The 24,657-nt window shown below is 40.7% G+C and overlaps 1 protein-coding gene and 1 pseudogene across 1 annotated transcript in view; both read left to right on the plus strand.

The window, feature by feature from the left end:
* LOC145259103 (uncharacterized) overlaps positions 1–24,657 on the plus strand; it is a 185,365-nt gene that overhangs the window by 43,183 nt on the left and 117,525 nt on the right. Inside the window, exon 2 of the mRNA XM_080116758.1 lies at positions 22,430–22,742. Within this exon, the coding sequence (XP_079972884.1) occupies positions 22,481–22,742 (262 nt within the window). The 5' untranslated portion in view covers positions 22,430–22,480. The remainder of the gene's footprint in view (positions 1–22,429; positions 22,743–24,657) is intronic.
* On the plus strand, positions 7,061–7,177 carry LOC145259416 (5S ribosomal RNA; annotated as a pseudogene).

The raw sequence follows: 24,657 nt of genomic DNA on the forward strand, positions 1-24,657 counted from the left end.
TCGGAGGAGAAAGAATCCAAAAAGTGAAAGTATCTGGGCCTAACTCTCTTCTTCATTCAATGCCTCCGTTCAAAGAATACCCCCTGTTGGGGCAGCTACGTGTGCAATAGGTCCCGAACTGTCATCTAAACTTCAGCCTCTGTCCCACCAATATAATGTTGCATCCCTCTGCCTGTTTTACAAGTATTTTAATGGTGGATGCTCTGACAAACTAAAAACCCTTGTACCCCCTCGACAAACATACCCCCGACAAACCCAATAAGCAGCAAAGTCCCACCCCTACACAGTTGAAATCCCTAGATGTAAGAAAGACTTTTACTCTAATAGCTTCTTCCCCAGAACTGCAAGACTTTGGAATTCTCTTTCGGTTTCCTGCTTCCTCAACTGTACTGACATGCAGAAGTTCAAGTGTTATGTGAACAGACATCTTGCTGCTAAACTCCCTACATAGTACCCCTGCAACTTAGGTCCCTGATAGTAGCCCCCTACATAAAAGTGGCAGCGTGCCTTGTTTGGGGTGAAAGTGTAATAAAAATAAAAAAAAAAAAATAAAAATTGTGATGCAAGGGTTGCGCAATCTCTAACCACACCTCTCCTGAATTGGCACTGTTCGAGTCCAGGGACAAGAAGTCCAGAACAACTGGAAACAATTCCAAGATAAGCGGACAGCATATACAGCACCCGGAAGTTTGAAATGGTCACCCATCTAGTACTGATCAGGTTCAACGTTGCTTAACTTTGGTAATCCAACAGGAACTGGTGTATCAATGTGATTATGCCATATGATCTACATTAATGATCTCCCAAATCACATCTTAAGATCATTCGTAGATATTTACACTGACAACACTACCATCTTGGCAACACTTCAAAAGGCCGTAAATGGCCAAGGTTTCTCTGATTCTCTCTTCTCTGATCTTGAGCACGTGGTACAATGGGGAAAAGGGTGGCTTGTTAATTTTAATGCATCCAAAACCAAGCTTCTATCTTTCCACCATCAATGCTCTGACTCCAGGCTGGCATCAATTGAAATGAATGGCTCTCATCTTGGGGAGGTTCCATGTTTTGACAAGCTTCTGAGTCTGACCTTTACTCCTGATCTGAAATGGAACACGTACATCAAATCTGTTGCCAAAGTTGCTGGAAAAATAGTGGGATCATTCTACTGCTCCAGTAAGTATCTCACTGCCAATGCAATTCTTTACCTAAAAGAGGATTCCATGAACAAAGCTTCTTTCTTAGAACTGCACACCTGTGGAACTTTTTTCCATTTGCCTGCTTTTCAATATATTATCTTCTCATCTTCAAGTCCAAGTAAACAAATTTTTGATGAGCCATTCCGCTTAAGTAATCCAATTTATCAAGTTTCCACTACTAACGATTACAATGATATTACCCTATTGACTACCACACACTTATTAACCATTATCCTTGAGTGGCCTCTGGACCTTAATAAGCAGGTACTCGTTTGTAAAAGAAAAAAAATGGAGACCACGTTTAGGGGAGATGAGTAAGATGTCAGTTTACATTACATTTAAACTTCTTCAGGTTAGTACAGTCAGAGAAACAGGTAACAGTAAGGGAATTCCAAAGTCTAGCTGTTTAAGGAAGAAACTATTAAAGGAGGAAAACATTTTCCGACATTTAGGGAGCTTTACAGTGAAGGGATGTGATTTTGTCGCCAAGCAGGTTTGTCGGGGGTATATACATGTTGAAGGGGCACTCGTGTGATGAGTTCATCAGAGCACATTCTATTAAAATATTTATTACACAGGCACAGGGAGGCAACATTGCGGCGATGGAGCAGGGGGTGTAGTTTAGTCGACAGTGTGGACTTTTTTTAGACCATGTTTAAGAGTGAGAGACTAGCGGTACATGCACCAACCCAGATGTAGCAACAGTACTCCATGCATGGGTGAATGGTGGTCTTGTAGAGATATAGGATACTCTCAGGTGTGAGTAATTTTCTAGCACGATAGAGGGAGCCCACTATCTTTGCAGTAGCCTATACAATATCTTCAATGTAACAATCCTTGTTTTTTTAACCCCCCCCACCTCCCTGTTTGATGAATTCATACATATATTTATTTTATTTATTTATTTGCGGACTGTTATTCTCATCTTTCTTGTTGTTTTACCACATTTCGGCCAACTCATCCTCTGGCCTTCTTCAGGTAATTAACCGCAACGGGATAAGAATGCAGATTCATGTAACTATCCTCAGTAATCACTGCCTTCCATAGTTGTTGTCTCATCACGTTTTGGCCAATTGATCCTCTAGGTAGGATTGAGACCCTATCTTCAGATAATGTTCATCTTGAATCGTAAGACGCAATACCTTTATCCACTGCGCCACATAAAAGTAATTTATACAAAAAATTGTATATGTCGCCGTTGTTTTCATACTGTGTCAGAATAGAGCTGAAAATTGGGGAGAATTGAATTATCTGCCTTGTTTTTCGGAGTCTGCAAAGTGAATGTCACCCATCAATTCTTACCATAATATCTAAACAGTTTTTTTAAAACTAATAGTTGATGTTCAATCAAATTTTGTAAATTTTTGATATATTCTTAGTTTTCGATATAACAATTACGTAATAGCAGATGTAAGGTACGTGCAAAATAAATGCCGATGCTCAAAATGCATTTACTCTATAATTCACCAAAGATCATGAAATTAATGAAAGTTTAATGAAATTTCAATGAAAGTTTCAGTACTTATCAAATAATGATTACGGAATATACAGACACCATTATTTTTTTATTTGAATTTTAGTGGAAATGTATTATTTTATTTAAACAAAAAATACTTATACTAAAGTTATTGTTTTCAGTTTAAAATTTTTTTTAATTTATTTTTGCTTTTTTTTATGAAAATAAAGCATCGTAAATTGTAACAATAAAACAAAATTTTTTCCAGGAATATTACGAAAAAACTCTTAAAGTCTGTATTAACAAAATCGATATAACTTGAAGAAAAAATAATTTCTTGAACTACCGATATTATCATTGAATTAAGCATTGTTTATTTGATATTTTCATACAAAAAAGATACAATTGCAAAAAAATTTTCCTGTTTTTTTTAAGATTATATTTTTAATAGATTCTAATATTGTAAAATTTTTGACAGATTCTAATATTGTAAGATTCGAAACTTTTTGGCAGATTCTTATATTATAAGATTCTTATATTGTATGAATCTTATATTGTAAGATTCTTATATTATAAGATTCTAATATTGTAAGATTCTAAACTTTTTGGCAGATTCTTATATTGTAAGATTCTTATATTGTAAGATTCTTATATTGTAAGATTCTTATATTGTAAGATTCTAATATTGTAAGATTCTTATATTCTAAGGTTCTTATATTGTAAGATTCTAATATTGTAAGATTCTTATATTGTAAGATTCTAAACTTTTTGGCAGATTCTTATATTGTAAGATTCTTATATTGCAAGATTCTTATATTGTAAGATCCTTATATTGTAAGATTCTTATATTGTAAGATTCTAATATTGTAAGATTCTAATATTGTAAGATTCTAATATTGTAAGATTCTTATATTGTAAGATTCTAATATTGTAAGATTCTAATATTTTTGCTTTTTTTATGAAAATAACGCATCGTAAATTGTAACAATAAAACAAAATTTTTCCAGGAATATTACGAAAAAACTCTTAAAGTCTGTATTAACAAAATCGATATAACTCGAAGAAAAAATAATTTCTTGAACTACCGATATTATCATTGAATTAAGCATTGTTTATTTGATATTTTCATACAAAAAAGATATAATTGCAAAAGAATTTTCCTGTTTTTTTTTAAGATTATATTTTTAATAGATTCTAATATTGTAAAATTTTTGACAGATTCTAATATTGTAAGATTCGAAACTTTTTGGCAGATTCTTATATTGTAAGATTCTTATATTGTAAGATTCTTATATTGTAAGATTCTAATATTGTAAGATTCTAAACTTTTTGGCAGATTCTTATATTGTAAGATTCTTATATTGTAAGATTCTTATATTGTAAGATTCTAATATTGTAAGATTCTTATATTGTAAGATTCTTATATTGTAAGATTCTAAACTTTTTTGCAGATTCTTATATTGTAAGATTCTTATATTGCAAGATTCTTATATTGCAAGATTCTAATATTGTAAGATTCTAATATTGTAAGATTCTAATATTGTAAGATTCTAATATTATAAGATTCTTATATTATAAGATTCTAATATTGTAAGATTCTAATATTGTAAGATTCTTATATTATAAGATTCTAATATTGTAAGATTCTAATATTGTAAGATTCTAATATTGTAAGATTCTTATATTGTAAGATTCTAATATTGTAAGATTCTAATATTGTAAGATTCTAATATTATAAGATTCTAATATTGTAAGATTCTAATATTTTCCTTGCATAAATGAATGTAGAATCTTTCGCGTAACATAATTTTTGACATTCCGGCATATTTCCTGAGACATTTCATAGTTGCATTACCTCCCCTGTTTTCTAAGCGGTGATAGATGATTCAATGTCCCTGACGAAATGTGTTCCAACAGATCATATAAGCAATGTTGAGCCTGGCTAGTACCAGATGGGTGACCATTTGGGAAGGCTAGGCGCTGTATGTACCTTCTGAGAAGGTTGGGTGTGGGACCAGCACCCTCACCCTGAAAAAGGACTCCTAAAAAGCAGCTACAAAGTTGTGAATGGCCTATGCCCCTTCAGGGGCTCAAGGCTAAGGATGGATGGATGCATGGATGTAATAGCCAGTTACGGTCGGTGTAATCACAGAATCTGTAGAATATGTAGAATTCATTCTGGTGACAATGGTAGCAATGGTAGGACTAAATATTTAGAGAGAAAACTACGACTCCTGTCTCCATAGATGTTGCGATTGTAATGGTGTTGCTCGTAGGATGCAATGCAGCATTTTATTATCATGACTGAATGTATCTGAAAGGATGTTCGAAAGCTACATAAGATAGTGGCTATTAGGTTAGATGTATTGAATTTGTATGTGGCATCTGTTGTTATAAACCTACAATACTTTGGTCCAGAGGGGAATTTATGCAGTCATTTTATTATATATGGAGATAAAACACTACACTTTCATACAAAAATAGAATTGGCTAAATGTTTTAATTTACAAGATTTTCCAGTGCGTGCTCATATACATGTCCATAGTAAAATTAAACCATTACATGATTAAATCATGTTTTCCCTTTTGTTAACCTAAGGTATCTACAAATATTGAGAATATTAACATTAAAAAAAAACATCCATTTTGTCTTTTTTGTTTGTTTTGTATTTAAACAAGCTGGTCCACAGTAATGCGTGGCTGGGTACAGTTAGCATGAAATATTTTTAAATACAAATAAGTAACACATGAGTAAGTGAATAAAAATAAATTATTTCCCCAGCGGTATTTCCATAAATGTAATTTAAGCCATAATAGTGATGATGGCTTAGGAATTTTTCATGATACTCTAACTACACCTCACACATTAAATTGCATACAAAAGAAGAGGGGGAATGACAAAGACCTGTGGTGTGGTCCCTGGCTTTGGTAGAGGCCATCTTGGAGCGCCTTTTTGTATAGCCGAGAAGCACACACATTGTTACATTGTGTGGTTTGAGCGTGCGTATGTGTCACTATTCTCTATCTGGTAGCTCTTCACTATCTGAACCCAAGTTATATTTGTGACCTATTTGCGTTCTTTCTGTGATCGTCTAAATGTTCTTATGCGGTTGTGTGAGTGTGTTATGCATGTATTCGACCTTTTTTAACTGTGTCTTTCATCTTGTGGTCTACTAAGCTTTCATCTGTTCTTAGAGGGAAGCTGGAAACTGTTTTAACAAATGCATTTCACTCCAAAACGATGGTTGGTTTTATATATAGTTTTTTTTTTCCCCTTTCTAAGTGTCAATAAAGCTGCTGTATCATCATCATCATCATCATCATCATCATCATCATCATCATCATCATCATCATCACCAATAATGATAAAAAACAGTTGTGAGGAACAAGCCAAAGAAAGGAGTGGTTGGCGGAACAGTCTCCACAAAGGAAAGAAAGAAATAGAGAGAAAGGTTGGAGAAGCCTTAGAGCTGAGACACTATAGACGACACAACCCTGGCACCCACTATGCAGTGCCTGTGATCGGATGTCTCACATAGAAAGAGGACTATGCCAACACCCAAGGATAAAGCACTGAGGCCCCGATGATGATGATGATGATGATGATGATGATGATGGAAAAGAAGGGGGAAAGAAACATGTGACAGTAGTAGAGATATCCAAATTTTCAGTTCACACCTTGTGAATTAAATCAATCCCAAGGTATGATGCTGAACATGGATCTACACATTGGTTTTATATATAGTTTTTTTTTTTTTCACTTTTCAAGTGTCGAACGCGAAAGAATGGAAAGTTAATATCTTTGCTTGTGGTTAATTCTAATAGCCTCCCTTTTTGAGACACGTCATCTCTTCCCAAGGAGGAGGGGAAGGGACAACTGTTAACCCGCCTGCTCTTCTATATGTCCAAATTCAAACTCCAACTCTACGTTCAGCTAACCTGATCACGTGGTAACAACCACGTTCTTCCGGTCAGCTATTTTTAGAACTTCCAGTGCAACTCGTCCATTTTATATCTTGATAATGTTTCGACAATTTTTATCAAAACATAGCTTCACATCTCATCTCTTGTTTAGCTCGCCAGTTAGATAGATAGACAGGTTGATAGATATATAGATCAAGACAGATAGATCAACAGACTAACAAATAACAGATAATTTCTCGTGTTCCCAATTGCATAACAAGAGGAAAGAATATGTAATTCCTACGTGTTTCATATCGTGCTTTATAATCTAAAATGAAACCGTATATTCAAAAACTGTGAACAAAAATAATGAATTACAAATAAAAACGCATAAATTTGCGTCGATTTCGATGAAATCTTCAGATATTGTAAAGCTTTTAAAGCTTTTAAAGCCAATATTTTTATGAAGAAGTATTTGCTGTTTTCTTCCGTGGTATGTTAGAAGTATATACGGCATGATCGCGTTGACACACTGGTTTTCGTCAGATCACCGAAGTTAAGCAACGTTGAGCCTGGTTAGTACCAGATGGGTGACCATTTGGGAATTCTAAGCGCTGTATGTGCTCTCCGCTTATCTCGGCATGTTAGAAGTATATACGGCATAATCGCGTTGACACACTGATTCTTGTCAGATCACCGAAGTTAAGCAACGTTGAGCCTGACCAGTACCAGATGGGTGACCATTTGGGAATTCTAAGCGCTGTATGTGCTCTCCGCTTATCTCCGCATTTGTTTTCAGTCGTCCTGAACATGCACTCCACTTGCCACAGGTATTTAACAATGATGACTCAGGAGAGGTGTGGTTGGAGATTCCGCATAAAACATTTCTTGCGCCAGTACTCTTACGGTGATTATCTATAGTCTGTCAAAGACTGAAGCAGCCTTTGTCTTCGTCTTATCTTAGAAGAGATACTTTAGGGTTGTTTATATTTTAACTTGATATCATGCTGTTGAAATTTACTGTTCTTATTTATTTTATTACTAGCCTGGGTGCTCGGGTGTTTGCAGGTGTGTGTTGAGAAAAAAAAAAAAAGTTGTAGTGGGCAGGCAGACTCGAACCCGTACCGTGAAGGAGGAAAAGAATGTGAAACCCCCCCCCCCAAAAAATGTGATGTCTTCGTTGTTGCGTCCATCGCCAAACCGGAAGTTACAAAGGTTTAAATTAAGGCTAGTCAATCGCGACGGATAGGAACTTCGAATCTCCTAACTGCATTCTCAGCCATCACTGCCATCTGTAGTTACCACCTGACGAAGGCCAGAGGAAGTTGTCCGAAACGTTGTGAACCAATAAAAAGATTAAAAACAAACAACAACTAATAAAGATGAGACTAATAGTCCGAAATAAAAATAAAATTAACATAAAAATGCTCATCTCAAAATAAAAAATTCCAATTAAGGAATAATGTATATATATACCAATTGGTACGGACCCGACTATGGAAGATCAGATAATAAATAAATGTGGATTTATAAGATCAAAGAATCCAACCTTGATCGCCCTTCGGGGCCCATGGCGCAGTTGATAGAGACGTTGAATCTCTACGGTTCCAGATGAACATTGTCTGAAGATAGCGGTTTCAATCCCACCCAAAGCGTGCCAGAGGTAATTGGTCAAAAATGTGGTGAGACGACAACAACTACGGATGGCAGTGATGGCTGAGAATGCAGTTAGGAGATTCGAAGTTCCTATCCATTGCGGTTACCACCTGACGAAGGCCAGAGGAAGTTGGCCGAAACGTTGTGAACCAATAAAAAGATTAAAAACAAACAACAACTAATAAAGATGAGACTAATAGTCCGAAATAAAAATAAAATTAACAGGATAGTTGGAGGTCGTCGTTTATTAGAGCAGCATAATAAAAACAATAGTAAATATTACCTTATGCTACGACAGAATACGGACTACTCTAATATGTTTTTTTAGGGGTATTCGAGGTCGCTGACAATGAATCTGATAAGCCCGTCGCAAATTCATCGTTTGCATGGTCTGAACCTCTGGATATATATATATATTCAATTTTTAAATAATTTGGTGCTACACAGTCATGAGTATGTTTCGGTCTCCTAGTGTTTAGCAACTATGGACATCTTCAGGCAACAATGCTTATTTACAAAAGCGTTGTTGCCTGAAGAGGTATCTAATTGCTAAACACTAGAAGACCGAAACATGCTCATGACTGTGTAGCAACAAATTACTACTTATGTAAAGACAAATTGGAAATGCAACTTGCTCTACTTCCGTATTGAGCACTCTCGTATTAACCTCGTTATATTTCATTGGTTACCCTACTTTTGAAAAATAGCAACATCAAATTATATATATATACATATATATATATATATATATATATATATATATATATATGTATATGTAGGCTAATAGAATTTCTAGAACGGATATGCAGATGGTGATGTGGAGTGTATGAATGGAAAATCCAAAGACGTTAAAATACAAAATGTTGGTAAAAGGTGAGGACCCAAATGTAAAAAAAACCCAACGATATATATATATATATATATATATATATATATATATATGTATATATATGTATATATATATATATATATATATATATATATGTATATATATATATGTATATATATATATATGTATATATATGTATATATATATATATGTATATATATATATATATATATATATATATATATATATATATATATATATAAATGAAAATTCCGAGTTAAATTATGTAGAATTGCAAGAAATTTGAAGTTTGACAAAATATGGCGGTGTGAAAAAAATAATTATGAAAGTTTTTTTCCATAACTCATGGATTTTCAATGAACGGCTTATCTCATTGGAGCAAAGATTGTTAGTAAAATAGAGAGAAATAATAATTATAATTTTTTCTTATTAATACATACCTAATTGAAATTAAAGTGATAATGTAATATATATATATATATATATACTAGCCCGGGTGTTTGGAGGTGTCTGCTGAGCAAAAAAAACCCCCCAAAACCGTCAATTTTTTTAAACTTTGACCCCCATTATGACCCCTTAAAATTTATTGTTTTGGGCTCAAATCAAGATATTAAGATAGATCCATGTCCAAGGAACCTATATCGAAAATTTCAAGTGTTTAGACCCAAAATTGTTGGAGGAGTTTGGTAGAGTTCTCTTTTAAAGGGGTGGGGTATAATTCCAGTTCATGATGAAAAAAGGGTTCACGGACTAACAAGACCGATAGCCATTAGTCGCGTGCTCTCATGTAATGAATGAATGTGTGAATGTAGGATTCACATGAAATTCTTAAAAACAAACTAAAATAACCGAAAAATGGGCTGAAATGACTTAAATAAAAAGTAAATGACTTAGAATGACTTTAATGAACTTAAGGATGAATTGAATGACCTTAAGAATGACTTGAATGCTTAAAAAATAACTGGAATACTTCAAAAACAACTTGAATGATCTGGAGAATGACTTGAATGGCTTTGAGACTGACTGATTGTAAAGTGGGGGATCATCTTACATTAAATTAATACAGGAAAGTGATCCCCCACTTATATCACAAAAACAGATACTACACTTTGAGATATTAAATTCTTTATTCATGTTAAAAATACAGTGAAAATCAACAATGAACAAAAAAGTTATGCACATGGCCAACTCAAAAGGGGGGATTGTAGAGGTCGTTGGTCATCCTTGACACTCCAGAACTAAACAAAATCAAAAGTTTCTCCTAGCTAGTATCTTCTTTTGCCATAATACCGCATTCACTCTTTCATACTGTCCTACTTAACTCCCAATCTTTAAAACATTTTTTATTGACGTGTAAAAACAAAAAAGATAACAATAAAATGGTACAATAATTCATTTGTGTTGAGAGCGGGGGAAGAAAAAACAAAAGGTGATTAGTAGGACCCTCCCAACCCCATCTAGTTGATAGACTGCCCGTTCTACTAGGTTTGTAAAAGGAACCTCGCATCTTCTGCGGGTCAGTGTCTAAGTGGGGATGCCCTGTAGATGCGGGTGAATGGAGAAAAGAAAATTTTGTAGGAAAGGGATGGGAGTTAGTTTGTATTTCTTTCTCCCCAAGATGGGTGAAATTTAGAGGAAGGGGTGAAAACAAAAATTGCAAGTAGGAGGGGGTGGAGATCTTGGAGGCTTCCTAATCGGGGAAGGATGGAACACACACTCAGCTAGTTGAGAGGCTACTTGTTTAATTTTACTTTACGGAACTGCGCGTTCCACACCTAGGCAGGGACACGTATTCAAATTTGGCTCCTCTTCGTACACACAGACTTGCTACATGTATCCATCTTCTGTCAAATGCCGCGCGATGCAGCCTTCTTCTATCACATCTGATCTTCACCCGTAGTTGGTGTTTAAAGAAATCGATCAGATCCTGATCAGAAAAAGACAACACCCCCTTGCCAATCTTGCAGACGTGATGTCCAAATCACCATTCTCGCCACGGCCAGGATCGTAACGTAGACCATTTGTCTTTCCCTGCCCCACGGCGGCTCACGTTGTCCACGACATTGAATACGATAATTGGACAAGAATGCTAAGGATCGATGCAAGCCGTCACTTTGCTGACATACGACCAGTACTGGCGGAGTTCACAGCAATCGAAAAATGCATGATCAATTGTTTCTGTAGCCATTGTTTCGCAATGGGGACAGGCCGGCGACTCCAAGAAACCAGAACTGCATTGTATATTGCTGAGGGGAAGCGTGTTTCAGGCCAATCGCCAGATCAGAGAGAACTCTGAATTGTTCAGATGACTCAAACCTGGCGCCCAGCTCTACGTGGAGGGGATCTCACTCTGCTGCCAACCCAAATGCACGCATAGTGAGTCGTCGGCGACCCCCCTCACTAGATCCCTGAGGAGTTCCCTACGGGTGGCATTCACAAGGTCGCTGAACCCTGGTAGTCGTTTTAGCACGGCTCAGCACTCTTTTAGGAAGGCTGAATTTCCCCGCTGCCTGCGACGACTCTCGATAGCGGGGTTGAGAATGAGGTCGGGAAAGGCGGTAGTGATCGCGGGGTGCCACGGTTGATCGTCTTGAAGGTAGTGGCTAAGGAAGGCCAGCCTCTCAGCGTCTCGATGACACCTCAAGTCCGGCATTCCGAAACCTGCCTCACACGGACGTTGAATACAGACCTGTCTGCTCACCCAGTGTCTTCCTCTGTATCAAAGAAGCGAGGACAAGAGTTCGACGAGAGCTGTTAGGTGTTGTGCAGGCAGGGGAAGTACGGCTAGTCGGTAAAGGATGAGAGGGAAGACGTAAGTGGTGCACGCCTCAGCTCTACCCTTTAAGGAAAGTTTCCTAGGAAGCCACGAATTGACTGCAGCCTCCACCTTTTGTTAAACACCTTAGTTCCCTTCACTGAGTAAGCAACTGGAATAGTCTCTGTTGCTCGGAGACTTCTTCTGTTAACCTTTTGAGATTAAGTTATGCCTACACACAAAGCATCTGCAACAAAAGAGAGAATTAGAGACACTTAAACACCTTTGACCGTACCTCCAACCAATTTTTTCAAGCTGGAGACCCAGTCTGAACCACACACTGAGGATGCAAACCGGGCCATCCGTCCAGCTGAATGGCGCCAGGAGTTTGGCGTTGCCACCCCAGGCGCCCAACCGCAGTCCTACCAACTTGCTGCAGTTTATCTTGGTCCTTGTAATTCTTTTGTACCAAGCGAGTGCCTCCGACACAATCTGGATGTCTCTGAAGCTCGACACAAAGATCGTGACATCATCGGCAAATACAGACACCTTGGTGGCTTGCAATTCTGTGCAGGGCGGAATTTGCCTCCCCATGTCTCAGCTTGCGGAGCAGGGGCTCCAAAGCCAGGACATAGAGCAGGGGCGACAGCGGAAAACCCTGACGAACCGACGAGAGATAAAGGGTTTCGAGCGCTTTCTGTTGACTTGCACGATAGCTGTGGGCTGTCGATACATCACGGAGATCCACTTATAGAAGTCTGGTTTAAAACCGGCGGCCTCTAAGACAGATGCCAAGAAACGATGGTCGACCCTATCGGAATCTTTGGACTGATCTAAGTTGATCAGTGTGGCTTCTGTGTCATTATCTATCCCTCCCTCTAGTATCATGTGGATCAGATGCAAGCTGTTTTGAATCGATCTCCCCTTCACAGCATAGTTCTGTTCTGGTTCAACCAACTCGTCGATAACAACCTGCAGCCGATTCGACAGGACCTTGGCCAAAATCTTCAACTCGGTGTTTAGCAGAGTTATGGGCTTGTAATCATCTAACTCTTCCCCATCATGCCCGTCACCTTTCCTCAGCAATGTGATCACTCCCTTGGTGACTTGCCTTGGGATGGGTCCCTGAGCAAACCAACGGTTGGACACAATCGTCAGAAGAGGTAGAAACATAGTTGACAGCCTCAAATACAGTTTGTATCGCAGATCATTGAGTTCAGCGCAGTAAAAACCTCCTGCTCCATCACCCAGCTCTCGCAACTAACCGCTCTAGCCGCCTCAAGGTGGGGAGAGTCAGCCAAATAGTCGTTAAACTCAAGAATGGGAAGATTGGGCTGCTGTATAAAACGCTCCTCAAAATGTTCTCAAAAACCCTTGCAGATCTCCCAAGTCGATTCCAGGGTGCATCCATCCGGATGTCTTACCTTTGCAATGTACTTGTCCAAGCCACGCCTAGAAATTTCAGAACACGCGTCAGTGTTGGAGTTGACTGCTTCATCGCCTATCTTTCTAAGCCTAGCTCTGACTACTTGACTTTCATATTGCTCGCTATTCTCACACAGAAGGTCCTGCTTAGCTCGTTCATGACTAACCCTATCACCCGCCCCCATAGCCCGGGCTAGTTTCTGCTCTAGCTGCTTCTTTGTCTTGGCCTTATCTAGTGTGAGGCGCTGGGCGTACTTGACGGAGAAGCTTCTAATGTTGGCTTTTAGACCTAACCACCACTTACTCTCAGTAACCGCCCCCACTAGTGCCTTTTTAATTAATTTTTTTAACTGGTCTCATAAGTCTTGTATCTTCAGAAGGGAGGTGTTTAACTTCCAGTACCCTGCTAACTTAGGCCTATTTCCTAGCTTCAGCCGGGCCATAACTGGTTTATGGTCTGACTGACCTAACCAAGTGAACGTGGGGCAAGATAGGAAATCTATTTCGCCTCTTCTAACTAGTATCCTGTCCAAATAGGTAATCAGATAGGAGGAAACGCTATTGCTCCACGTCCACATCTTTTGCCCTGGATGGTCGACCCAAAACCTGTCAGCCAGATCGCATCTAGTCATCAGGTCACCCAGGCTGGGCTCACATCTCTCCGACCCTCTAGCTTCGCCTTCTACCTTATCTAACTCTGGGTCTAAGATGGCGTTCCAATCCTCCATTAGCACTACCCGCTTCCGATAATTTACAAACGCGTCAAGGAATGAGACCCTCTCGCGAGCGGTGCTGGGTGCATGAACCGCGACCACCCGAAACAGAATCTTTTATGGCAACATCGGCTACAACTAGCCTGCCCACCGTATCTCTATGAATAATGCCGACCGTCGGGGACAGAGTTCGTTTCACTAGCAAGGAGACTCCCCTCCCCCGCAGGCTGTCATATGCCGAGAAAACTTCGAAATCCCAGTTCAGCACCTGACAGTCCACAGAAGAAACGAAATGCATCTCCTGGATCACAACAACATCCACTCCCAGGGACAAGAGGTCGTGCCGGAGGTGAACTGCCCAGCCCAGTGATCTCAAGCCCCTAGCATTCAAACTAGCCAAATTTAAAAACATGGTACTTACCTTAGGGTGTGTTGCACTTGGCTCCAAAGTCGGTCAGTGTGAGGATGGCGACATTGTATGCGATGCTCAAGGAGGTCAGGTTCTTCAGCTCCTGACCTTCTCTCACAATACCTCCAATGTCTAGGGGAAAGGTCAATTTCAGGGCCCTGTAGAGAGATGAATGGACCCACACTGGGACCCTTTCCTTGCATTTTTTTGCTAGTTCGTCAGGGGAGGAGTCGCTTTTTTAAAAAAGTTCCAGTCCCGGAGAGGCCCCTTCAGCTTCTTCCAGAAGTGACCACAAATTGCTCTTGCAAGCCTCTGGAGTTCTAACGAAAGTTATTAGGAGCGGGGCATCTGAGAAATTGGAGGGAATGTTAACATCTTTTCCCTCTATCTGTTGGCAAGCCAGCAATGGCTTTAAAGTCTTCCTCTGACGATGTGAGACGGCCGTTGCCACCGTCAGAGGGTCAATTTTACAATGTTCTTGTCTTTTAGTTGGTCCGCGAGAGGTAGAGTGATCCCCCCCTTTCCCGGGTCCATCCATTCATTTCTTTTTCTCTTTGGTGTGGTGGTTCGGTTTGCATTGGTGTGGAGGTGGGTGTTGGTGCGGTGTCAGGTGTTGGTGTGGTGTACAGTGTTTTTGTGGTATGTGTGGTGTCTGGTGTTGGTGCTGTGTTGGGTGTTGGTGTGATGGTTGGTGCGGTGTTTGGTGTTGGTGCGGTGTCTGGTTTGGGGGTGGGGGTGGATTTTGTTGTTGTTTGGGACGGTGTATGCTCTCAGGGGATGGGGGCCACCTTTTCTTCCCCTTCCTTCCAACTCTTTTTTTTTTTCTTTTTTGTTCCTCAAATGGACCGGGGAGTGGGAGGGGGACTGTTTTCCCTCCCTCTCGTTGGCTGACTTATCTTCTGAGGAACAGTCCTTCCTTCTCTTGGTCCCCGATTCAGTTCGTCCGGGGGTCAGTCGTTGTTCCTGGAGTGTTTTTTTCTGCTTCTCTTGCTGTTGTTGATGATGCTTCTGCTGCTGCTTCTGCTGTGGTTGCTGCTGCTGCTGTTTCGGTTGTGACGTCTTTGGCTGTGGTGGTTGCTGGTCATTGTGTTCTGGTTGCTTGGGCAGTATCGGCTGCAGTGGCTGTTGCTGTTGCTGTGGCGCTTGTTTTCCGTCCGCTTGCTGGCTGGAATTGGGGGACTTTGTTTTCCCCTTTCGAGTCACTGTGACCCATCCAATGCTGGGAGATGGGTCCACTGGCTTGGTTGTCGTCTCTGGGGCACAAGGCTTGTCAGCAGCTGTAGGGGCTTGGGTCGGATTTCTTTTCGGGCAATCCTTGGCCATGTGTCCCTTCTGCTAACAGTGCCAGCAGTGCGGTTTCCATCCCTCTACTATGACGGACATTGTCCCCTCCTAACTCCTCAGTGTCGCTGGTATTTGGTTGAAGCCAGCTTTGTTGAGGCGCATCTGGAGTCTGTAGTCCCTAGTTAGGACGTCCCTCTTCTTGCTTGTTGGGGCCACAGACACCACGTCCCCGTACTGGCTGAAGACCGCTTCTAGTTGTTTTGCTCCCAGGAGGCAGGGGACGTTCAGTACGGCGACATTGGTGACCGTTTGACTAAGGTATTCTGGCTGGAGTTTGATATTTTTCCAGCGCAGATTAGTTCTATTAGCTGTCTCTTCAGCCTCTCTTTGGTTTGGGAGCAGGACGTCTCACATTGCGTAGCTCCTCCTGCATATATATTTGGCTGGGATCTTCAGATCTAGGAGAAGGTCCACCATGTTGTCCTTGTCTACTCCTGTGAGGCCCCTTTTCTTTGTGTCTGAGGTGATGAAAGACACTATCCTCTTCTTAAGGTCCTCTGCAGCGCCTGGAAGAGGTTTTATTACGTTCCCTTCCGTGAGGTCTTTGTAAGTGGACTCGAAGAGGTCCTGGTATTCCTGAGGGGACATTTGGGTTTGTGGACCCCATTCAGTGTCTTCCTTACTGGCAATGCGGGTCCAGGACACTGTCGTCTGGGTTGGATGTTGCTGTTGCTGCTTCTGCTGACCTGGGGTTTGTGGTTTGCCTAGTGGGATGAGAGCCGGCCAATCAGTGTGAGGTGTTGCCAATCTGCCGGTCCCTTCCTCCTGGTTCTCTTTCTTCTTCTTCCTGTGAGAGGGTTGTTGACTCCTGGGTGCCACCAGCTGTGGTCCACCACTGACGGGGGTTGCCTCTGCTGCAGTTTTTGTTACCCGGATGTTTCTGGGTTTCAAACTTGGTTTTTCCCTTTCTGGAGGGGTGGCTACTTGGGGCTTAGTCTCTTGGGGAGCGTTGAAGCGGGCTGGATCTTTGGTCACCCCGCCGAGGATCTTTAAGGACGCTATCGCTTTGTTGATTAGCGCTTTAGTCCTTCTAGCTACTCCATCCTCATCATTTTCCCCTTTTTACGTGAGGGGGTCGTCCTCTTGGGGAGCTGGAATGCTACATTTGGGTGATGGTGTGGTGGGCTGAGCCAGGGGTACCACTGGCTGTGGCCCGCCCATGACGTCCATTGTCTCCTCGTCTCTTGATTTCTCCTCCTCTTTTGCTGGATGGTTGCCCTCGTGGGGAGCAGGAGTGGAGGGGTCGTATTCGGCCGATGAGGATTGAGGTACAGGAGGTGCCACCAGCTGTGGTCCACCTGAAACGTTCTTCATTCCCTCGTCCGCTGTTACCTTTGCTCCTTTAGCCGGGGAGTGGCTCTCTTGGGGAGCAGGGTCCAGACTTGGTTTTTTACCAGTTAGTAGCTTCTCCAGGGTCGACGCGGGCTGCGGCCCTACCCTGGCTTTCTCCTCTTCTTCTGGGTAGCTGGGAGTTGCTCCCTCCATCAGGTAGCTTTCTAGGGGAGCAATGTGGTGCATCTGGGGTGGTATGTCCCCTCTGCTCGGCATCGTGGAGTGGTTTCACTGGCCACTGACGTGGACCAAAGTGTAGCGGGGAGAAAAGAGAAAATAGGGGAAATGAGGAGGTGGAGCGGGATCAGAAGAGAACAGAGGTTTGACCTCTCCTGCGGGGACGTCGGGTTACCAGCTCGAATACCCCATGAGGGGGAGAGCAGAGAAGGAAGATGCAGTGGGTGCTAACAGGTCAGAGTGCCGCGTCGAAATTAAGAGAGAAAGAAAGGGGATAGACATCTCTGTCCAGAGAGGGGAGCAGAAACGAAACACCTGCCCTACCGTCACCCTACCCACAAACAATCCCAAGGAAGCAATAAAGTGAACCCGGTCTGCTCAATCCACTGGGAGAGCAGTGAAGGAAGACAAAGTTTTGGGCCTGGCAGGTCAGAGTGCTGCTCAGGTAATTAAGAGAGGAGAGAATAGACCATTTCAACCTCAGCGGAGAGGAGGAAACGAAGTACTCAACAAACTAAAGCTAACCCGACCAGGTCACGTCTACCAAAGAAAGTGTTGTCAGTCCCGAAAACCGCAAATTCCCAAAGAATGGATCAGTTTTGGTCCAGACTACCACACAATGGCGTCGGTCCTGGGGGGGAGCAAAGAGGGTCCTGACTCCCCAAAAAGTGGGTCGGTCCCACTAACAAAAGTTAGTGCGTCATGAACGTGACAAAAGTGACACCTTGAACTTAACCTGGGGGTCAAGTGGTGGAACCCTTTGAAAAAAATCAAAAATGGGGTAACTGGGAGAACAGATGCTACACTTTGATCTTTGCCAAACTTTGATCTTGCCCAAAGGCCAAGAAAAGCTGTATTTATTTGCTCCCCCACTGAGCAAATTAGGCACAAGGCTGATTTTTAATGTGAAGAGTGAAGGGGAAATGGGGACCAGCTCCCCGGGTAGTAGGGGAGCTGGATAGTGACAATTGGTATGAAGGGTTGCCCCTACATTGACCAAGGTCTTATATGTGAGGTTGCCCCCACATATGGTCTTTGCTTGCAGTATCTGCCGGAACAGATTGTATTTATTTGCTTCCCCACTGAGCAAATTAGGCACAAGGCCATTTTTTAATGTGGAGAGAGAGGGAGGGAGGAGGGAAAAGGGGACCAGCTCCCGAGAGGTGGGACATGGGAGCTGGATAGTAACTGTTGGTATGAAGGGTTGCCCCTACATTGACCAAGGTCTGATATCTGGGGTTACCCCCACATATGGTTTTTGCTTGCAGTATCTGCCGGAACAGATGGTATTTATTTGCTCCCCCACCGAGCAAATTAGGCACAAGGCCGATTTTTAATGTGAGGAGTGAAGGGAGGGGGAAGGGAAAAAGGGGACCAGCTCCCGAGAGGTGGGAAATGGGAGCTGGTTAATGGTCAGGCATGTGGGGTTGCCCCCACATCTGGTCTTTGCTAGTCATAGCTAGTCATAGCTTGCAGCATCTGCCGGAACAGATGATATTTATTTGCTCCCCCACCGAGCAAATTAGGCACAAGGCCAATTTTTAATGTGAGGAGTGAAGGGAGGGGGAAGGGAAAATGGGGACCAGCTCCCGAGAGGTGGGAAATGGGAGCTGGTTAAAGGTCAGGCATGTGGGGTTGCCCCCACATCTGGTCTTTGCTAGTCATAGCTAGTTATAGCTTGCAGCATCTGCCGGAACAGATGGTATTTATTTGCTCCCCCACTGAGCAAATTAGGCACAAGGCCGTTTTTAATGTGAGGTAAAAACCAGCTCCCCTAAAAGGGGTCACTCTGGTTACCAAAAATAATAATTGTCCCAGTATAGAGGGTTTCCCCTCCATTGACTGGTACAAATTATCTTAAGTGCAGTATCTGCCGGAACAGATACTACACTTTGAGATATTAAATCTTTTATTCATGTTAAAAAATACAGTAAAATTAACGGTGAACAAAAAACTTAGGCACATGGCCAACTCAAAAGGGGGGAATTTTGGGGGTCGTTGGTCATCCTTGTCACTCCAGAACTAAACAAAGTCAAAAGTTTCTCCCAGCTAGTATCTTCTTTCACCATAATACCGCATTCACCCTTTCATATTTGGGGACGTCCTAGTAACTCCCAATTTTTAAAACATTTTTCATTGACGTGTCCTGACCAAAAGGCCAAGAAAAGCTTAAAAAGCTAAGAACAGCATGTATTAACAACAGACCTTTGATCTTAATCAAAAAGGCCAAGCACAAAAGTGTTACGGACAGACCGACCGACAGACCGACCAACGGAGTGACTTATAGAGTCACTTGCAGGCAACTAAAAATGATTGAGAAATAATGCTTGAAACTGTTTTTCTTTTTCCCAATCAGCTGACGTGATGTTGTAAACAAACACAGACGGCATTTGATGAACAACATTATCATTATTATTTTATTTTAATTTTTTTTTTGCGAATTAGTCCACCGGGCAAATTATTCCTCATAAAATATAATATTCTATAGAGGATTGATTCTATAATTATATATACGCAATCTGCATGAATTAAAATATCATGTTTAAGTGTATTGTACGACCGGACAACGCCGGGCGTTCAGTTAGTTGTTAAATATTTAGAGATTTATAAAGAATTACCAAACATCATGAATGGTCCAGATAATATATTCAACTTAACATTCACAGGCAATATGAACTGGAACAAATACATTGAAGACATTGCCAAAGCTGCTGCCAAGAAGATGATTTCCCTCTATTGTGGTAAAAAAGGAGGCTCCAATGCATGGAAGAGGGGTGGAGGTCCAAGAAGGTCGGTTCTACCCTGAGACGTTTTGGATTCTGCCATTTTACGTTGAGGAGTGGTGGATGGCTGGCCCTTGGTTATATATTGAACATGCTTGGACTAGGTGGTCGTCATTTGGTTCGGTCATTTGGTCGACGCCACTTCATTCAAGAGGCTTCTGATGGGTGCCGTCGTCGTCTTTGTTCTGCGGTGTTCCCTGTCTGCTAGTAGTTTTCTTATACTGCGTTTAGAGTGTTACATGAGTGTTACATGAGTGTTACATGACGAGATAGGTTGCTAGCAGTACCTTGGTGAGCACTTTCGCTGTTACCTGTTGCTTGCCGACATATATGCACCTTCCAAATCTGGACGTGTTGTATGGGATGCTGCGGACGGGGGCCACTGTGGAATGCGGGGGTCGTTGGTTCCTTTCAGGGCTAGTCCAACATCTCACCAGAGAGTCAATGCGTCGTATTATTTCAACTAGCGATCATTTTGCAACCTTTAAACCTGCCTCATCTCGGATCATCCAGCCCTACTATGGTCGGAATTAAATTTTTGCCACTATCGAGCCAGAAGACTACCCAGACCTTAGAGTATCCTGTACCCCTACAAGGCAACTATTCACTCATGCATGGAGTATTATTACCACATCTGGGCTGGTGCATCTACCACTAGTCTCTCCCTCTTGGATAGGGTCCAAAAAGGGTTTTCAATCTAATATATCCCACTTTGTCAACTAAGCTCCAACCCCTGTCTCGTCGCAGCAATGTTGCATCTCTGTGCCTGTTTTACAAATATTTTAATGGAATGTGCTCTGATGAACTGTTGCACTTGTGTCCCCTCGACGTACATATCCCTGACAACAACAATATCACCCCTTCACTTTTGAGGTCCCTAAATGCCAGAAAGGTTTCTACTTTGGTAGTTTCTTCCCTTAAACAGCTAAATTTTGGAATTCCCTTCCTGCTACCTGCTTCCCTGACTGTATTGAGATGCAGAAGTTTAAATGTAACGTAAACAAGCATGTTGTTAATCTTTCCTATGCATGGTCCCAAATAGTAGGCCACTTACTTTCTAATAGCGGTATGCCTTTTTAGGGGCGAACGTGAGTAAAAAAAAAAAAAAAAAAACTTTCTTAAAGAACCAAAAATTAAAACAAATGAAAATTGTCTATAAATATACTGGCCTGGGTGCTTGGCGTTGCCCGGGTGTTTGGAGGTGTGTGTTGTGCAAAAAAAAAAAAAAAAGTGGTAGTAGGCAGGTAGGCTCGAACCCGAACAAAGGAGGAAAAGAATGCGAAAAAAAAAAAACGTGACGTGTTTACTGTTGCGTCCATCGCCAAAGCAGAAGAGACGTAGTTTAAATTAAGGCTAAACAATTGAAAAGAGAGGATGACTTTCGAAAATATCGGCAAAAAAGCGACTCCTCCTTGAAGAAAAATGCCCAGTTAAGGGTGAAGGAATTAATGTTTTTGTCAAATTTTTCGATATTTGTCGTCCGAAGAGTCGAGCTCCAAAACGATACTGATCTCGTGAAAATTGTCGCCCCTCTCGAAAGTTTTTAGCAGATATACATACATACATACATACACACATACATACATACATAATACATACATGATGATGATTGCAACGTCTTGTCAGACGAGTGCCACTCCCTCAGACATTTAATATCCATGAGCCCAAATGCCTGAGGGAGTATCTATACAAATATGATGTTACAGAGTCTTAGCTTTGTACGACAGCTAAGTCTCTCTCTCGGTTCAAAATGTTGAGATCCAGCAACAAGCAAGAGCAAGATAGCCAGCAACAAATTAAATTGCAGACCAGCTTAATGCGGGTAATGGTCTTCTGCTTTATGGTTTTTTAAATCAGAGATTTGCTTCTCCTAGAAAGGTTGCCTTCACCACGGCTTACGGGAGCCCTCTCCACCCCAATACACATATACACACAAATATACACGGTGCTAGTTGGCCGTTGACCCAGAAAAAGAGTTAATTCGCCATTTGGAAGGTCTTGTTTTTAATCCTTCAGGGAGACTAGCCGCCCTCCTCACCAAACATGAGGCAGGTAGTACTGGATTACATGGTACCAGTAGCACGTGACATACATACATACATACATTTAAAAAAACGTGACATACATACATACATACATACATACATTTTAAAAAGACAGGTGATATTTATATTATAGAAGAAGATTATCAAGTTGGATAAAGAACCAAAAATTAAAAAAAAAAAATGGAAATTGTTTATAAATATATTATCCAATTGAATCGATAGAAATATATCGATCCAATTATTGGTGGTTTATATTGCTTTCGACAAGACATGTTAGTGCGTAATAATGTTTTCACCTGAAATGCGTTTGTTAGAAAACACGTTATGCTGCACAAGTACCACAATTTTGTTATTCTGACTGATTGATTCATTTTTTTTTTTTTAAGGAAGAGAATAAAGAGAATAGAGAGAGTAAACCCCAAGAGAGTGCGAACACGATGCGGCGTAATTGTGCGGCAACATTTGATTGGTTGCCGAAATTGGATTCTACTAGGAACCTCTTACGATTGCTTGTCGTGTTTCTCCAACTCTTGCACCTTTGTTCGTCGATGCAGACTGGAGTCATTGGGATTCTTACCGAACTAACCAACCCTACAGAATGCGAAATAATCGTCCCGACTATTGTCTACGAAACGGAGGCGCTGAAGTGGATGTTGAACAAGTTAAACGCCGACAACTACACGGGCGGTGTTAAGCTCGGTAAGTAATTAGTGCTCATCTTTGTTATATCTTTTAAAAAAATTTTATTTTAAATTCTTATACACCCAAAACAAGGCACGTTGTCACTTGAATGTAAGGGGCGGTAATTTAGCAAAAATTTAGAAAAAATAATTAAAAAAAATAATATATATGGAATGTGGAATTGATATTTCTCTTTTCCTTTTGCATTAAGATATATATATATATATATATATATATATATATATATATATATATATATATGTGTGTGTGTGTGTGTGTGTGCTTTTTAGCTGGATTAAATCCGACGATATGAAAATAGAATGGAGGTGGAATGACCTAAATACTTAACGTTTCGCCCGATTTATGTGGGCTTTTTCAAGAGGGATGGTCATTGATCCATCCCTCTTGGAAAAGCCCGCATAAATCGGACGAAACGTTGAGTATTCAGGTCCTTCCACCTCCATTCTATTTTCATATATATATATATAATATAATATATATATAATATAATTACTTCATTTACTCACATAAAATTAATATACGAAAGTATAGATTTATGCGTAAACTTTAAGTATTTACTTCAAAAGTGCTCAATACGTAGATAGAGCTAGTTAGTAATTTATAAAATATATATGGCGATTAAGCTACACTGAATATTCGGCGTTTCATCCACTCTAGGATTCGTCAGGCTTATGCGCGAATTCTGTGGTTCGCGCATAAGCCTGACGAATCCTAGAGTGGATAAAACGCCGAATATTCAGTGTAGCTTAATCGCCATATATATTTTATAACTTACTATATATATATATATATATATATATATATAAGAAATAAATGCTGTGAGAATTTCTCTCCCAAGGTTTTTGCCCTTGATGGAAGAAAACCAAACAGAAATTACAACAGGCTCACCTTTCAAACTCCAAGGTAAATTTTATTAAAGCAAAAAGGTCCATGTTGCAAAAGTTGTGTCATCTTCAGTTATCTGCCACTATGGGCTGGTAACCTCCCTGAAGGGATAATAGTTCGTCTTCGATAAAGTTTGGGTCGAAAATTTCGTTGACGAAGAAATGTGCAGGTTGAATGTTGAGGTATGGATACTGTTAGTCGGGTAGCCTCGTGGTGTCCTCTTTGATTCAGTCCAATAGCGAACAAGGCAGGTCAAACCTTAAATTCGTCATTGACAGGCATTAATTTGAAACGAAGAAAGTCAATGGATTCACAGAGCACAAAGCGTGCATATATATATATATATATATATATATATATATATATATATATATATATATATATATATATATGATTAGTTTTTTTTGGAAAAAGAATTCCAGCAGAGTGCTCAATTAAAAGGAAAATCCAAATTTTAAGAGCGTACTTATATTTTGTGTACAGAAAGTTGTTAATTGAGACAGGTCATTGGTACCGTCGGTTTCAAGCCCGATAATAAGGCCCGTTTAAGGTATCCTCATCAAGCTCTCTTCAGCCAATATTCGTCTATCTAGACGAATATTGGCTGAAGAGAGCTTGATGAGGATACCTTAAACGGGCCTTATTATCGGGCTTGAAACCGACGGTACCAATGACCTGTCTCAACTAACAACTTTCTGTACACAAAATATATATATATATATATATATATATATATATATATATATAAATTCGCCCCACATAAGGGCATTGGTGGTTGCAAATGATGATATTTCGCCACACATTTCGCCACACATTTGGGTATTAAAACGTCTCAAAGCAATAAAGTACTTTCGCTGCTTCGAGTGAAAATTCGAGTCCATCCAACTCTGCGTCTTTTTGAATTCTGGTGAGCTGAAAGGATGATTTTGGCGCCAAAAACATTCTCGGCAGTTAATTATAACATGGAATTTGATTGGTTCAAATAAATCCGTGGCTGGACAAACCGCCCAATAAAGAGCTTGCTTAT

Source organism: Euprymna scolopes, chromosome 34, assembly GCF_053919585.1.
Source record: "Euprymna scolopes isolate OS-2025 chromosome 34, ASM5391958v1, whole genome shotgun sequence".
Lineage (NCBI taxonomy): Eukaryota > Metazoa > Mollusca > Cephalopoda > Sepiida > Sepiolidae > Euprymna > Euprymna scolopes.